This window comes from Psittacula echo (genome assembly GCF_963264785.1).
Source record: "Psittacula echo genome assembly, chromosome: 1".
Lineage (NCBI taxonomy): Eukaryota > Metazoa > Chordata > Aves > Psittaciformes > Psittacidae > Psittacula > Psittacula echo.
This window is the reverse complement of record NC_137735.1, coordinates 149489110-149507589: the sequence shown is the minus strand read 5'-3', so window position 1 is coordinate 149507589 and position 18480 is coordinate 149489110. Positions and strand designations below refer to the sequence as shown.

At 40.4% G+C, this 18480-nt stretch overlaps 1 protein-coding gene across 7 annotated transcripts in view; it reads left to right on the top strand.

Moving 5' to 3' along the window:
• The window catches only part of GNS (glucosamine (N-acetyl)-6-sulfatase), a 33039-nt gene extending 15468 nt beyond the window's left edge, over positions 1-17571 (top strand). For 2 of the 7 annotated variants that reach the window (XM_080639291.1, XM_080639287.1), the window contains 2 exons: positions 454-598; positions 1455-5038. In XM_080639291.1, coding sequence (XP_080495417.1) covers positions 454-598; positions 1455-1582 — 273 coding nt within the window. In that variant the 3' untranslated portion in view covers positions 1583-5038. Of the gene's footprint in view, positions 1-453; positions 615-1454; positions 5039-14719; positions 14873-16904 lie in introns of those variants that run through there. The other 5 variants (XR_013958917.1, XR_013958918.1, XM_080639289.1 and 2 more) reach the window with 5 other exon arrangements.
• Positions 17572-18480: the final 909 nt, after the last annotated feature.

The window sequence follows — 18480 nt, the reverse complement described above, 5'->3', positions numbered from 1 at the left end:
GTCAAGGCACTTGTTGGAGTTTGACAGTTGGAAGTACCTGATGAGCTGATACCTGATACAGTGGTGGTGTGATGGTCAGGAAACAGTGTATTTGAGATCCAGTAATGAAAAAGCAGCCAGCTTAGCTATGGCTTCTTGCTGTGGTCTTACAGTCATAAGACAGGTTCCATTTATGTGTTAGAAAAAAATCTGCTGTGTAGTGGAGGAGTATTTCAGGCATAAGTAAAAACTTCTCCAGTAATAGCCCTATCACACTAAACTTTACCTACACACTCTCCTGTCTTTGACCACTTAACTGCATGGCTAAATACAGCTTATGTGTGGGAATGCTGCAGCATCATTACGAAAAACATTTGAGACAATATGCTGTCCTTAAATGTTCTTCTCAAATAATATGATTAAAAGTTAATTAGCATTTAGGACTTAATACAGTGCAGGAACTTTCTTCTCCAGGTGTTTGTGGAAGTGTATAACTTGACTGCAGATCCACACCAGATCAACAACATTGCTAAAACAATTGATCAAGAAATTCTAGAAAAGATGAACTATCGATTAATGATGCTGCAGTCCTGTTCGGGAGCAACGTGCCGTACACCAGGTATCTTTGATCCTGGGTAAGTACTAATTCAGTTTACTTATATAATGCTTTTAAATATAACTATATATTTTTAAATTAGGCTTTTATAGAGGGTATTTAGGTTGGATTACTATAGTGCTGATAACATACTGTTGTTTGATAGAGATGCTTTCTTGCTGTTTCTGGTTTTTTTTTAATGCTTAATCTGTATTTTAATTTAATCTACCAAATAAAGCTTGATGGTATTAATACTACTTCTTTAATCTTGTCAGCCACTCCTGACTTAGAATAGCTGAAGCTTACAGCTGTGCTGAGTAGTCAGAGGCAAGTGACCTCAGGTTTGCCTGCAAACAAGGAAAAGCTCTGCAGGTTGCCCTAGGCAGCTGTTTTCCGAATACTTGATATGGTTGTTCCTGGAAATGCACTTAGCAAAGAATGTTTCCTGTAAGACCTAAGCTGTATGAATTAGTCAGCTGTTGTAAGTTAATAGCACTTCTTACCTCAAAAATTGGTTGGTAATCATTTGGAGTGAAGCTTTTTAAGCACTGTTTTAAATGCCCTTACAGTTGTGCTACATAAGTTTGTAATTTGAGGCAGCAAAGCTTTCTGTTAGGATGCATCTCTTGAATACTGAATGTTATACATGCCAATATGGTGTTGGCATGTTGTAGCTAGTATTTATTTCTTTGGAGACTATCAACTCCTAAGTTGTGTGTCATTATAACTCACCTGCTATAATATGTAGAGGTTGTCCCTGCTGCATACCATTGAGAAAGCAACTATTCATGTGGCCAAAGCTTTTCTGGAAGTACCTGTTTGCAGAAGAATTGGTCACTGTGTGCTCCTGGTCACTCACAGACTCTGTTGCTTTCTATAGGTACAGGTTTGACCCACGGCTCATGTTCAGCAACCATGGTGTTCGGGCTCGGAGGTTCTCTGCACAGCCTTTGTAAGGCACTTCAGAGCCTCTTGCAATTGGTTCCCACTGGCCAGTTTCTCCAGTGACTGCAGCAGGTTTGTCTCCGTACCTCTTGCTGATCACAGCTGGAAGACTTTTCATGGGCTTGTTCAAACCCTGTTTGGAAGAAAAACCCTTGTCTTTAGCTGGTTGCCTTGTGCAATACGTATATCTTACAGCTGAACTCTAACTCTGAATCGTTAGACACAGCTAATCTGTCTTGCTCAGATAATTGATTACCACCTTTGTCTTTCAAGTACCTTTTCATATAACAGGCACAGAGGTGAACCTTTGCCTATGGATCTGAGCAGTTTATTTTGTTCTAAAGATCCATAAATGTGTACCTGAGTTGGGTTGGATAGACAGGTGCTATTGCACAGTAATGCTCACCCATATTCAGTGTTACAGACTTTCTCAAAAGCTATGTTTAATTATAGATTTCCTGTATCAAGCTGAAAGCTGGTGATGACAATAGCAAAATAGCCCAAAAGAGTGTAGGAAGGCATTAGGCAGAGCTGTAGGATCAGACTAGTGAGTGTCTAAATATCCTCTTTCAATGAGACCACTTCAAGTGAGACCAATGAATTTTGTAGGACAGCTTTGGTAGCTTGCAAACAAGAATGTAACTTTTAAGATCCTTCTAGTGGGAAATGCTGGAATGGGTTACTGTGTACTACTGAAAAGTATCTTAGGGTTTAATATAGGCTTCTTAGTGGGTGAAAGAAGAGTGTTGAGACTAACAAATATTCAAATAAGTGTGCCTGTGTTTTGAGCTAACCCTGAAGTCTTTTAATACATGAACAAAAGTAATGCTAAAGGAAAACCTACAACAGGAAAAAAACAAACCAAAAAAAACAAACCTGGGCACCACAGTAAAGCTGATCTGTCTCTAACCTCCGAATGTCTTTGTCTAACATCTTATGTTGATTAGATTCTTGAAGGTAAATTATTCTGAAAGCAAACTAGCTATAATGAAATTGTTGCTCACTAGAAGTTAGGCTGAAAGAGCTACTTTAGGCAGTTTAAGTGCTTCATAGAGTGTTGCTTTTTGCTTGAGATGTAACTACTCAAGACCCGCAGTAAGTGGCCTTGACACCAAAGGACTGTCTGCCTAGATGCCTGACTGCAGCGTGGTATCACTCAGCTTCCCTTTGGGAGGGTGATGTTGTCTCATCATCCTTATGATTGGGCTTGTCTGAACTGCAGCCATCACTTGTACCCAAACTGGAGTATCTTTCTGAATCCTGAAAAGCACCAAAACTTGTGTCAGCATGTAAATTCTGTATAGCTTTGTTGGGAAAACACCTCCTAGAAACATCAAATTGGCTATCTTTTGCAAGACAAGTTCATGCTGCTTGTGGGCAAATCAGCTGTGTTATCAAGCAAGACGATTGTTCTCTTCTCAGGCAAACTGGGGCACAGCTACTTTCAGTTAGTTATTTTGGATCTTTTACCCAAATAGAGAGCATGATGATTTCAACTTCTGTCACATAAAACCTTTTACTAAGTAACCATGAAGTAGGCAACAAAATATGACTCAGAACTGTGAAGCTGCATAGCCCAGTGCACAGACCCACAAACTGGATACAAATAATGCCATGACAAGGGAAGTTGAACTTCCTTGGCTTTTAATGCTGAAGCACAGAAGTTGTCCTTCATGTAGCTTAGAGCTGCAAACTTCTGTGGTGGTCTACAGGTTAGGTTTTATACAGCTTTTTGTCTCAACTCTGACTTACTGTTTCAAATCTCTAGAGTGACCAAATATTTGAAAAAAAAATCATCACTTGAAAGGTAACTTTTCAGCTGCAGCATCTGTATAAATGCAGAGGGGGTTGGATGTTCAGACTACTGACATGCTTTCAAATACTCAGGACATTTTTTTTTTCCTTCACTACAACTGTAGCTTTATCCTGGTTTTGTTTCTCAAGCCTTAGTATTGCCTGTCAGTATCCTTCAGACTCTGTTTTGTCTTTACAAACAAAACCAAAGTTGTTTTCATGCTCTCAAGTGTTTTCTTGCACACTGAGCTAAACCTGGAGTTCATTTACATGGTGTTTTCTTCCGATAATTCTAGCGACTTAGACATGTTCTTTGTTTAAACTTAATTTTGGTAGCTGTGTGAAGGCTAAGGGGAAATACATTGATTGCTGCATATTAAACCCTGAACAGTTCTATCCAACCTAGGTCATGTGTCAAGTTTCTACTTGAGTTGAGTTTCAGTGCAAGTAATGTGTATGTTACTTCTTAATAGAAAAAATCCCAAACTTTGTTATGGGTACAGATGTGTGACTGTCTTTTCTTCAAGTGATCTTAAGCCATAACAAGAGAACTTTCTTTTGGATGATTTAATTTTTGCCTAATACCTAATATGAAAGTTGACAGAATTGATACAGACTATACGGTATGTGTGATCAGATGTTTTACCCAAATTGGCACTTGCTTTCTGCACACACCTGTAAAGCGCTTTGTAACTACACTCAATAACTTACACGCTCCCTGTCAGAGAAACACACTATATCTGAAATCTGTCATAGGTAATAAGCGTTGCTTTAAACTGAAATTCAGAATGAAATCAGTCAGCCCTTACTTACCCACAGCAGTGGTTCAGGCAAGCACCTGCTTCACTTCTGCTTTTGATAAAGACTTAAGATCTGTTCAGCAGAAGGACATAGCTGAAGGAAGAACAGGGCCCAACAGTTGCCTGCCACTGCTGCTAGAGCTCCTCTGCTGTTTCCATGAAGAATTAATTCTGAGTATTTTTACAGCCTTGAATGAACAGTGTTAATTCTTATCCTTGGTGATTAAAAAAACACTATGAAGGAACCTTGATTCCCAAGTAAGTGATTTTAAAAATAAATGGTCTTTCTGGAAATACCATTTCAGATGCTATTTGACCATGGCTGTATCTGTACCTTGTTACTGAAGGCATTTGTGTTACATGAAAGGGGCTTACTGGTACAGAGTTAAGTTTAGGTAAAATGTGATTATTTTTATTTTTTAAAACTCATGAGTATCAAAGCCAAGCTCTGAACTTTAATGGTTGCATCAGGTAAAGTAGATATTATACAGGGAGAAGTACAGTTCAGAATTTTATTACATTATCCTAAACCAAAAACCATTTGATACCACTTCAGCATACGTGAGTACAGCCAGTACATGCTTACCCAGCATCAGCCCAGTGCATTGGGCTGCTTCATTTTGCAGAATAAAGCTGTAACAGTTACAGACATGCAAAACACCCCCAAAACACCTTTTCAATCACATTAAATTTAAGACTGATTCTACAACCTAAATACAATATTTTATCATAATGAAACAGCTATTGTTTATTGTGATTAATTTGTATTTGTATCACTCTCTCTGTATGTGAGCATACTTTGCTGTAGCATGTTGTGAGCATACTTAACTTCTGCTGTTTTGAACGTTTGTATAGAAAGTGCCCTTCCAGAGAACCCTGTTCACTGCTGCACTTTTGGGGAAAGAAAAAATAAACTGCCTATCAAACTTCCTATCTTTATCTTTGTTACTGAACTTGAGCTAAACCTTTCCACAGGATCCAGCTGTGTCACACTTCTGAAGACAATTCCTAATTAATTATAAACCTGTTCTCTGCTTACTGCCCTGCTAACAGTGCCCTACTGAACAGTGGCTGCTAGTGAACTTTTATATGGTAACAGGGAACCTCATGTAGAGAGTTTAGCAAGACAACATGTGACTGCTTTGCACCAGGAAGAAATGCTGAGATGAGAAAACAAATTGAAACACAAGCTGTACTTGCTCATATTTCCTTGGAAACTGATGTAGTTGGATAGATGGAAAAATTTAACAAAAGGGACAATGGAGAAACTGCTGTTCATAATTAAAACAAAGTATGTTCAGCCTCTGGGAAAGAGGAAGAATAAAATCCAACATAAGGCTTTTTCCAAAATGGGAACTGTGAGCAGCAGTGAGATATGTGCTACTTACTCACCTCAGCCCTCAGAGTTTTAATTCCTTGATGATGGTGTGCAACTGTTGAGAAATATACACATAACTTTTCTGAGCTATAGAGCAAGGTGATCTGGTACCTTTAACCTATGTAAGTCTGAGGCTTTCACAAACTTCTAAAACAAGTATTTTTGCATTGTATTCTCATTTCTGGTTAACCATGTGGTATCAGTTTCATTTTTCCTCCAGTGACTTAGCAGTCATCCATTAAGTAGAGAAAAACATTTAACAGAAGCTTGAAACAACACTGCTACCTTTCTTTTGATGCTCCAGCTTCTGAAAACTGAAGTTTACTGTAGCACCACAAGAAAAGGCAGCTCTGTATTGCCTAGATACACCTTCCCATCATGCTCAAACACATCACTGACAGCCTAAGCGATGCTGCCATCAGGGTCATGGAAGCTTGCCACAATGTCTCCTTTGTCATTAATGTCCAAGAACAAGCCATATTTGTGAAGGAAAATGCTGTAGAATGATAAAGGAGTCACCTGTTTTAGACAAAGAAATAGTGTTAACACTTCATACAAGGGGAGGAGGGTGGAGATTCCATGACTATAAAGAAAAGGCAATGCTAATATATTACATTCCAGATGTTGCTCTAGTCAGATTCAAGTGTCACTTAATCTTTGGATAATATCCACTGGACTGTGTCTAAAGCTGGCAGTCTGATCTTAACAGTACAATGAGTGCCTGCTTGCTCAAAAAGGTGTGGAAATTGTTTGAACTTACTCCAGCTGCCAAAAGCCACCTATTTTCTAAAAGCAGGAATAAGGAGGACTTGATGGAAAACAACTGAATCACCCACTTCAGTGTTTTTCCTGTGCAAGTTCTAGGGAAAAGGTGGCATGGTTCCTAGAAAAAGTAGCATGGTTAATCATAACCAGCTCCACAACTCCTGCTTGGCAATCTGTAAAGGGTTCTTCACCTGCCTTGACAATAGCATGTTGCTATAAACAATGGGCTGAGGGCTTGCAGCTATGGACTCCTTCTGTCAGTACTGATTCTTTTACTTTTAAATGGGATCTTGGTGTTACCACAGCAGCGAGACTGCTGTGGTTTAATATGTAAAACAGAAACAATCCTCAGTCGAAGTTGATACGTGCTGTATGACGGCTGGTAAATATAAAGCAATCTTTTGTGTTTCCTAGTGAAGAATAAGTTCTTTCATACTTAAAAATTAATACTTTGTGACATTGATGGCTACTACTACATAGTGTCAAATTTACCTTTACAATGAATCTCTTCAGGAATGGATATGATCCTAAAGCATCCAGAAAAGGAGAAAAGAAACTGGGAAAGCGAACAGTAGATACTCCAACTCTGTAAGCCTGTGTTTGATAATCTGATGTTGTGTGGATACCCAGGGAGGTTGTCCACAAAAGCTTCTTTTTTTCCTGCATTAACTCCACTCACCCAATAGCTGCAAAAAGGGAATTCTGTATCTGAGTTATAGTGGCTGCTGCAAAATACAGCAAGTTTAACAGCATGGAAAAGACATCAGTTTGATTCATACAAGAAATTTTTTCAAAACATAGAAAAGGACTCTGCAGGAAGTAGTAAATGCAAGAGGGACTAAACCTGAGTAATGATGATTGCTCAAAACCTTCCTCTTTCTACTAGTAACATAAACAGTACTCCCTGGTTCTAGTCAAAACACCTATTCATAGAAAATGTGCCTGTTAAATGAAAATTGGTAGTAAATTTGGCTTTAGAACTTCCATGAAATAGAACACTTAAAACACTTGAGTCCCCTTAAAATGGGAAAAATGGGGTGTTATGCTGATCATCATTATCATGCAGTGACACTTGTCCTTTGAGGTCTGTTGTAACTGTAATAATGTAACTAATGTAATTATCATTGGGATAATTCTAATTGAGTCTGAGGGAATTAGAGCCCCAATGTATCAGTAAAGCAGTATACAAAACATTTGGCAGTGGGAAGAGCAACTGTTAATCTTTACATAGAACTAACCAAAATATGCAAGTCTTGCAGCAGAAAAATAGTAATTTGGACTGTTTCTAATAGCAACCCTGTGAACTGCACATCTTCAGTTTACATTTTTTGAAAAGGGAAAACAGAAAAAGTAAGAATATGAACATCCTGTCTACAAATGGATTAAAAAACATGTAATATAAAATAATATGTAAAGTTTTATATCTAGAAGAATGGTGTTATCATACTGTATGATTCTACATATGCTGGTTTCTGCTATCAATATGTAATCTTCATCAGGAGACAGTGCAATCCCATTTGCCATGTACAAGCCACTGAGCACTGTTCTTCCTGTTCTTGTTGCAGGGTCATAGACCAAGAGGTGATCAAGATGGTTTGTTTTGAATACCTGAATTAATACATCTAATTAATAAAGAAAAACTAGACTGCCAAAATACCTGCTTTCCATTACAACAGAAAATATTCAAAAGTTGTATTAACATAAATTAGCTAAAAGCAGACTTTAGACAATGGCAGATGTCATCTTTATAAGAAAAAACAGCTCACACCACTAAAGGAGCAAAAGATTTTGTTCATGTCATTTGCCAAGCTGATTGCAGCATCCTGGCAAAATCAGAGGAACGTGCAGGTTGTAAAGCCCGAAGTTCAAAATACATTATCCTGCAGTTCCTGCTTTAGCAAAATACTGTGGGCTATCAGGTTTCTGCAAGCCATTATAGCTTCTTCAGATCAAACCAGAAAGCATTCATGAGTATTCTGCTAAGCAAGTAAACATCCGATATTGTGCTTCTGATGTGAGATAATTTGCCTAAGTTTCTTCTGCTAAAAATCTGCAGGGCAGATTTGAATTGTACACATGTAAGCCCTGTGAAGAGGAAACTGCCTGTATGTCATTTGCACTGGCAACCCCTTGTCAAGTATGAAATACTAAATGGCAAAATGATGAACTACCAAACAATGACTGACAGTTTTAAGAAACAGCAAGTGACACATAAGAGATTTCAGCTTTTTTTTTCTTTAATAAACTTAGATCTCAATTCCCATCCCTTAAATGAAATGTATTTCCCTTAATTTGATTTTTCTCCTTGCTTAATTTTATCCACAGTTTTGCTAGTAAAGACGAGACTCAGTGTAAACTTTCTGTCTGTGACCTTGCTGAATTTCAGCTTTACAGAAAGTTTGTTCTAGATAGAGTTTTGTGCAGAGGCTCTGACAACACAAAAAGATACCTTCAAGCACACCAACAATTTGCTACCTTCCATTTACAGCAGTGTAAGAGCATGCTTATAGAGATCCCAAAAAGAAACTAACATGCTGCAAAACTGACTGCAGTGTATCACATGACAGTTTCTTTGGGTAGTCGTACCGGAGGTTGATCGGATGGTTTTGGGTTGGTTTTTTGGTGGCTTTTTTTTTTTTTCCCTGGAAAAGCAGCTACAGAATAGCACAGCCCATCCTCTGCCTCAGGGCTGCAGCATGCTGCATTCAAAGTATGCTTGGCTAAAACACACAAGCACAACTGAAAAAAGCTTGTCTCTTCTGTGGCCTAGTACTGCTGCCAGCACAAAAATTAACACTTAAGCTCCCTAAACAAATGGCCACAAAGATTACCTTGTCTCACCTCGTATCTGTGATGTCACCTTCCCCACTTGCTACTTGAACCTGTAAAATAAATTTTTCTTTGATATTTCTAATCCATTTAGGAATTTGAAAGGCAGCCCATCCACACCTAGTTAATTAACATGACCACCAATTAAAATAAGTACAAAACCACTAAGTGTTCAAAACTACTGAGATCTACGTAAGCTTAAGATTTCAGATATTACAATTCCAAATCCCATATCCTTAATTTGTCCCAGCTAAAGTCCAAGCTCCAATTACTTCCGTTTGCAGGAAATACGTGCAGGTTGCAGCTCAACATAAACAGATACCAAGCCTCTGACAAAAACAATTGCTTTTTTTCTATTTTTTCAACAAACTTAAAAATATAAAGCCAATGGGCTTTCAATCAGTCCCAGTCCCCACATTCACTTGTACTGATCTCAACTGAATAAAGTGTCTTGATCTCCCTGTCTATATATAAACGTGAGGACCAGACCCAGATCAGTCTACTTCCCCACAGAATGTAGCATTACCTTGTTCACTTGACGGCAGGGGGGATTTCTCTCCTGTCTTTGGATTGACTTTGTACAGGCCTAAATAAGAATCCACCACAATCAGGTTACCATCCCGATCCATTCGCACTCCATGGGGCCGGCCACATATTGGCTCATAGTCTGGAGTTCCTGAGATGCAAATAGGAGGATACAACCAGGAGGTTGACAAAATGACGATCACAAAATGCAAAGGCTAAAAAGCACTCAACTATCATCCTTGCATAAACCACATCTTTAAAAGTTTCCTTCAACTGTCTCTGAAAGTTACTTGCAAAGGAAGTACCAGTATAATCTCAATCTAGTCATCTCTGTTCCTATTATTTAATAAAAAATCTGGTCCGAACCTCCAAAGAAATTGAGCTCTGTTTTCCCAGACAATTTTAAACATGTTCAAAGAACTGGTAGGATTACTAAATCAGTAAAACAAAATGGATTAGCTGCTGCTTATTTTATAACCCAAAGAAAAAGATGGAAGAAAACCACTTTTAGGAAAGATTTATCTAATTACTTCTCTTCAGCTGAGGGCCCAAGTTCCACAGGTCACATGGGAATCCTAGAAGGAATCCTCAGGTAAAACTACAAAGCCCAGATCTACCGTGTTTAGTATTTTACAGTGAGCAGTTTTTCTGAGAGCAGTAAAATTAGTAAAGCTTGACACTATACAGTTTTGTCACCAGATGCCCTCTGCTCCAAAACATGGATTTTCCCCCAGTACTATAGTAAGCAAGGGACAACATTCCTTACAGCTCACTAGAGCTGTAACACATCAGTAACACAAGCTGATGACTGACTGCTGCCAAAAAGTTAACAGCTGAGTTCTGGTCTCACACTGACTCATTTCGGTCTCTTTTTTGGTTTCTTAACTTCCATATAGTCAATTATTTACATAAGACTCACAAAAGTTCAGTAATCTTTGAGAATTCTTTCAAATTCAGTCAAGACTAACCACTAACACAGTGACTTCAGGGATAGGGAAAACATCTCAGTAACTGTCACATGTTCAGGAAAACAGGCTAAAGCCAGCCAGCTGTTTTCATGGTACCAGGACACACTATTCTGAGTCTCTGATGCCTTTGTAAGATTTGAACTGTTTCTAAAATACATTCTGACCCTAAGGCAAGAAAATAATTGGATAAATTGTGTCTTTAGACCACGCTCAAAAAGCTTTGTATGGAAGGACTTCTATAATTCGTTGTTCTTTATTTAAATGGCCGTCCAGTCTCAGGGGGTAGAGGAGTGACTAGCTATGCATTAATCCTGCCTGCATAAGGAAAAACTACATGATCACAGTAGGCTTCTCACAAATTTGCATAAAAGAATCAGAAAACATTAACAGGAGCTACTATATCACTTAAATTTCTCATTCGGTGAAGTTTATTCGAACAAGTTTGTCATTTTCACATCACAACCATTACTCACCACATTCAGACAAGTCCTGCCCCATTTGAGTAATGAAATGCAGCTGGATCACCACTGATCATCCCAGAGTTTCCCATCCACAGTACCAGTGTAGATATTACCTTAAAATGAGTACATTAGAAGAGTGTTTTAAAAGGGACCAAGGCAAATGTACCATAAATGTAGGACATTCCTCATTCTTTTGAGCCCTTTCTTCTTGCTCTTAATCTATATAGAATCATAGAATAGTTAGGGTTAGAAAGGACCTTAAGATCATCCAGTTCCAACCCCCCTGCTATGGGCAGGGACACCCCACACTAAACCATGTCACCCAAGGCCTCATCCAACCTGGCCTTGAACACTGCCAAGGATGGAGCATTCACAACCTCCGTGGGCAACCCATTCCAGTGCCTCACCACCCTCACAGTAAAGAATTTCTTCCTTATATCCAATCTAAACTTCCCCCGTTTAAGTTTTAACCCATTACCCCTTGTCCTGTCACTACAGTCCCTGATGAAGAGTCCATCCCCAGCATCCTTGTAGGCCCCCTTCAGGTACTGGAAGGCTGCTATGAGGTCTCCACGCAGCCTTCTCTTCTCCAGGCTGAACAGCCCCAACTTTCTCAGCCTGTCTTCATATGGGAGGTGCTCCAGTCCCCTGATCATCCTCGTGGCCCTCCTCTGGACTTGTTCCAGCAGTTCCATGTCCTTTTTATGTTGAGGACACCAGAACTGCACACAATACTCCAAGTGAGGTCTCACAAGAGCAGAGTAGAGGGGCAGGATCACCTCCTTAGACCTGCTGCTCACGCTCCTTTGGTGCAGCCCAGGATACAGTTGGCCTTCTGGGCTGCGAGTGCACACTGCCGGCTCATGTTCATTTTTTCATCGACCAACACCCCCAAGTCCTTCTCTGCAGGGCTGCTCTGAATCTCTTCTCTGCCCAACCTGTAGCTGTGCCTGGGATTGCTCCCACCCAGGTGTAGGACCCTGCACTTGGCATGGTTAAACTTCATAAGGTTGGCATCAGCTCACCTCACAAGTGTGCCAAGGTTCCTCTGGATGGCATTCCTTCCCTTCAGCGTATCAACCGAACCACACAGTTTGGTGTCATCGGCAAACTTGCTGAGGGCGCACTCAATCCCACTGTCCATGTCACCGACAAAGATGTTGAACAAGACTGGTCCCAACACCGAGCCCTGAGGGACACTACTCATTACTCGTCTCCAGCTGGACATTGAGCCATTGACCGTAACTCTTTGCATGCGGCCATCCAGCCAGTTCTTTATCCACCGAGTGGTCCACCCATCAAATTGATGTCTCTCCAATTTAGAGACAAGGATGTCATCCGGGGCAGTGTCGAATGCTTTGCACAAGTCCGGGTAGATCGCATTAACTGCTCTGTCCCCATCCATCAGTTCTGTAGCCCCATCATAGAAGGCCACCAAATTGGTCAGGCAGGATTTCCCCTTAGTGAAACCATGCTGGCTGTCACCAAGCACCTTGTTGTTTTCCATGTGCCTTTTCCACAAGAATTTGCTCCAAGATTTTGCCAGGCACAGAGGTGAGACTGACTGGTCTGTAATTCCCCGGGTCATCCATTTTCCCCTTCTTGAATATATTCTGTGCACACACAAAGCAACAAAACCATAGACCTTATTTTAAATATATTGTTATAAAGCAGAAACAGCAAATTAAAGATTATAAAAATATGACTTCTTCATATGTTTATTTTAAAAAAATACATTAAAAGCTATCTTAAAACTCCCTGGTTTAGCAACAAAGGCATCAAGGATGGGACTAAAGATTCATGGGGGATATTCTCATCTCGTCAGTGAAAATCAGTGAAAGAATTAGCAGAGCTCACGTGATCTACCTTTCTGTCCTGAGGGTTCTGCAGCATTACCACCTAGCTAAAATGTCCAGTAGATGAAAGGAAAACATTTCAATGGCTGATCCAAAACAAGAAAGCAACCCTTCTTGTCCTTCTCTAAGGACATTAAAACCCAAGGAAAAAAAAACACAAGACTGGTTGTTTGGGGTTTTTTTAAAATTGTGATGTTTTACTTTGGTTTTGAATCACCAGAATAATATTAAAAATGTGTAAGTTTGTATTAAAGGACTAAGCATGTTTTTTTATTGGATACCTGCTTAGCAGTGGCTTTCTCCTCTGCTTTTCAAGTGTCAAATTAACAAGGCAAAAAAACCTCAAGGAAAGTCTTCCCATCTTTCAACACTGTATTGTAACCCCAAAAACTTATGTGCGGAGTATCAGAGGAAAAACACCAGCAGTGCTTAAGCCCCACCTCTGAAAAAGTAGCATCCTCCTACCAGTTGACTTGTCCAGGCTCTGAAATACTGTAATGCACATGAGCAGCCATAGACTCACTGTTCAACAAAATATACTTTTAGCACAAAGTCTGTTCACTGTCTGGAAACATTCCTCTGATTTGTCTCTTATTTACATAGATTGAACTAAAGTAAACATTATTTTCCTTACCTGTGACCCACATTTCACCTTAACCTGATTTTACATTTAAAAATGTGCAGTCATTTGGTGACAAGTGTTAAGACAGTCCATAAAAGTTACTCTACCTTTCTGTGCCAATATTACTAAAACCCCATGATTTCTGTCTAATGAGCACTTACACCAGGGCAGATAAACAGATATCAAAATGTCTAGCATCTGCTCACACACATCTATGGAAAAATGTTCTGGGCAAATAGGAGAGATTCTCAAAGTATCAGCTGTCAGATCTAGATTAAAAGAATTGTCTAGGATTACCGGCATACAGAAAGCACCTGTTTATTCAAAGGGAGAACTTCAGAGCCACTTTGCCTGGGAAAAAAACAGGGGTTGAACTTTGCTGCCATAAAATCTACTGGGCATTGTAATGCCTCCCGAAGCACGCTGGAGACAGCTGAAATTTCTGCTTGCATACCAGATTCTGTATTTAAAGGAAGAAATCTTAGACTTGTAATGCTATTTTCTATCATGCTATGCACTAGTCTGTGATGCTATATTTAGATATATGCAGTTAGTGTGAGTGGGTTTTGCACTAGACTTCTCTCACGGGTATCTGTAGTAAAGTGAAGGCAAACCACTCTGATTATCGGCAATATCCTGTCTTACTCATACAATAAACACCATTTACCTAAATCAAGCAACATCACCACACTTACTACAACCTTGCTCATATTGCATGATTTCAACTGACTGAATCCAGCCTCCTAAAACATCCTTAAATTCAGGGAAGCTCCGCAGTAGAATTAACACACACAAAAAAAAGAGAACCAAGGCAGTACTTTATACAGCATCATGAAAGAGGTTAGATTTGGCAACACAGAGCATTTGCAGGATTAGTCCTCATATGTAAAATATACTCTACAAAACTCCAGTTGTGAACACTACCCTTTATGAAAATTGTAGTGAAAGAGGTGGAGAGCAAAACACAAGCTATGAAGAAAATTTAAAATAGCACCTTTGAGGAAAGCAAGAAGGAAACAGCTTTGAGAAGACATTTGCTAGGAATGGGTGCCTCAGTGCAGGGTGTTGAGCTGGGTCCCTCCCAGGCCCATGCTGCTACAATTGAAACATTCCTAATTTCAGTTTGCATAATGGCAAACAAGAACATTTTAGGTGATTACCTCTCACCTCTGTAACATACAACAGAAGATGGTATCTTTCAGGTAAACATGTCCTGGACTATTCAGTATTTCCTTGAAAAACACCAGCAGCAAGGGAGGGTGTCTGAACTGTCTGGCTCAAACTGCTCTGGACTGTGAGTTGCCTACTTCTCCCTACTGGCTACTGCAGGAATCTGTTTTACCCACTTACATGTCAAGAGGAAAATAATTCCTTCAGAACAGGTAAATCCTGAGTCCACAAGATTAAACCTGTGTCCTAAACAGAAAGTCACAGTGTCTCTCCTCTGCTTGGCTTGAACTTTCACCACAGTCCCTACTTTGGTCACACTCTGGGTAAGAAAATTGCTGGAAGAAGAAAAGGTGCTTCTCAACACCATTTCAGCCTTCTGCTAACCACCATCTGGTAAGGTTCCTGTGCCTGCCATTTTGCCCCCTCACAGCTGCCAGACAACCCAGATGAATTATGTGGATAGGTAATGAAAAGGTTTTATGTTATAGTGAAAAGTTCTTTTATATTCAAAGTGCTCTAAAACCATGTTTTTTGGAAACTATGTACATTTTTAAAACAACTTCATTTGCCTTTCCTCTATGGCTCTATGCACTCAATGACAGCTTTTGAAATAAGAGCCTGCTGAACTCAGTGGCTGAGTTCCAGCAACAAATTAACACTACTTTTTGAGACCTGAAACAGAAAACAAATACACAAAACCCCATACGCATGAAAACCAACAACCAAGGCAAGCTTATCAATATTTCTATGTCAAAAGCCCAAGCTTAGACTCACTTTCAGAATCATAGAATCATAGAATAGTTAGAGCTGGCAAGGACCTTAAGATCATTTAGTTCCAACCTTCCCTGCCATGGGCAGGGACACTTCCCACTAAACCATGTCACCCAAGGCTCTGTCCAACCTGGCCTTTAACACTGCCAAGGATTCCCATAAAAACCTCTAATTGTTTTTGCATGTTACTTTTAAAGAATATGCCATTTGATACCTTTTTAAAGTTATATTGTAGTAAGATTTCTATATGTCACCAATTTGTGGGTTTGTGTTTTTTAGTATAGCTGTAGGACACTCGCTGTGTCCCTGAGAGCAGTAGACAAGCAGGTGTTATGGAATATTTCCAGGGAAATGATTACAAATGCAAAGATATGGAAAAACATACAATTATCTTACTTTTAGCAATTGTTCCTATTTTTCTTTCTTTGGAATTAATTCTTAGGTCTTGGATTTAACTTCTCAATTCTTCTCTTTTAATAACTTGACCAAGCAGATGCATCAGATGCGTAACATGTAGCAGGACCGGAGCGGGGCTTCTCTCATCTCCCCTCACGGAGCCTGCTTCTCATTTGGAAGTTATCTACTTGCCTTTATTATCAGCAGCAAAAGACACAGGACCTTTCAGTTGTCCCGTGAAGATTCTTTGTCCACTCTGAAGCTTTTTATTCACTTGCAATGATCCAACTAAGGCAGGAGGTGGCTTTTCAAAACTGCAACAAGTGAATTATGAATACAATGTAAGAAACAAGACAACAGCGGACTAGAAAATCATTTTAAGGGAAGGTAATAGGACTTTATAACAGAGATACTAGTAACAAGGTGTTCCCTTTTTTAAAAAGAATTTGTTAAAACTAGTAGTATTTGTTAATATTGTTACTTCAAACTAAATTAACAATTCTGTGGAGCCTGCAGGCCCAGGCTAAAAAGAAAACAGACTTTTTAGGAGATTTTATTTTTCTTGAAATCAACACAGACATAAAATTGCCATCACCCTAGACTAGTTTGAGCTCTACAAATGATCTCCTACATTTATGTATTAATATTGCATTAGTCACTGTTGTTTTGCTGGAAATCCACTTGTTTTAAAATATTGTTTCAATTTTCCAGGCTTATAAGAGAAACACAGTTTCTGCTGCACATGAACTTAAAAGCCATGTTTTATACATCCCTGTAGCATTGGAGAACTTTTGAAAGCACAGGTATTTCCCAGCAAACACAAGCACTGAACTTTAAACTTAAGCAGGGCAACCCACATGAATGGTTCTGGATCAATGGGAGATGGTAAAACGCAAATGCTAGCAAAAGCTGCAAGGACTGCAGCTAGAAACCCCCACGCTGAGAACCTGCAAGGAAAAGAACACAGTTGTTACGAGCATACAGGAGGAAGGGAGTAAGAAGACTCAATTTTATGTATATATATTTTTTTTTTTTTTTTTTTTTTTTCAGAAGTTAAACAATTCAATGGTAAAACTTAAGACTGAAGAAGACAAGCCAGACTGCAACAACCTGGTGACCCCTGTCATGGAGAGGAGTGCCCAGCTGCGCCGCAGGGAGCACTGCTGTCCTGCTCTGCCTCAGCGCTGGAGCTCCTCTGGTCTCCGGAAGGGTGATCCAGCTCCTAAACCAGCTAAAAGCCACAAGATTTCTTTCGCCAAGTTGTATTTTTAATACTACATAACTGCTGGAGGCAGAGGCACAAGCCCAGTTACTTTGTCGATTCTAGTACTTTTAAGACCTCTTACCAACCTTTTTTACCCTGGCTGGTATTTGGTATTGGAGCATTTGCTATTAACAGGTTTACCGAGTGCATACATAGCTTCATGTATGCAACGACCATATTATGTCTATGAGGTCTCACATGAATCAGCTCTCAAGAAAGTGGTCAATCCATGATCATCCCTTCTGCTGCAGGGCTGCAGTGCCCAGGGAAGAGCAACAGACAGATAAAAGCAAAGTAGCTCCGTTCAACTTAATTAGAATTAAACCGTTTTTAAGAAACACAAAATAACGACCAGAAAATTAAACCTACGTGCTCCTGGAGAAAACCACTAAAAATCCTTTAAAGATAAAAAGTTGCGAAAGGAGTTTTCCGGGAAGGGAGGACGCGGGTACCGCCCCCAGCCCAGCACTCGTCTTCCCTATATTTCCCTCGTGTTTCTGCAAGTTTCCTAACAGGAGGAAAACATTAGCCGCGGCTTTCCCATTCAGCATCGGTGGGACAGGGCCCACTGCGAGCCTCGGCTGCGCTCCCCCTGTGGCGGAGCAGGCTCCGTGAGGGGAGATGAGGGAAGCGCCGCTCCGGTCCTGCCCGCCGGCTTCGAGAAGCAAAACATGGCGGCCCCGAGGCTCTCCCCACATGCCCCACCGCTGTCTGCCCGGGGCAGACCGCTGCTCCGGCACCGCCGCGGGCCCTCGCGGGGCGGGAGGACACACCACCACCCTCCTCCCTCACACTGAGAGCGGCGCTTATATGGCCGCACGGCGGCAGCGCCCTCTTGGAGGCGGTCACTCACTGTTCTCCTCAGGGAGGAGGCAGTACCGCCCGGGCGGGAAACGTGAGGTACGCGCGGCTCCTCCTCCGGCGGGGCCGAGCATAAGGTAAGCGCGCGGAAGGAGAGGTTAAGTTTCAAAGTTATATGTGTAAATTTCAAAGTACTTTTTTTGTTTGATTGGGGTTTTGTCTCATAGAATCATAGAATTGGTCGGAAGAGACCTTCAAAGGTCGTCTAGTCCAAGCCCCCTACATCTTTATATCAGGTTGCTCAGAACCACCTCCAGGATGGGTATCCACCACCTCTCTGGGAAACTTGCTCCAGTATTTTAACACTGTCATAATACAGCACTTTTTTCCTCACATCCAGTCTAAATTTCTCCTCTTTCAGTTTAAAACCATTACCCCTCATCCTACTGCACCAGGCCCTGCTAAAATGTGTCTCCCCATCTTTCTTATAGGTCCCCTTTAGGTACTGGAAAGCTGGTAGAAGGTCTCCCCAGAGCCTTCTCCAGGAATTTATGCTTACAG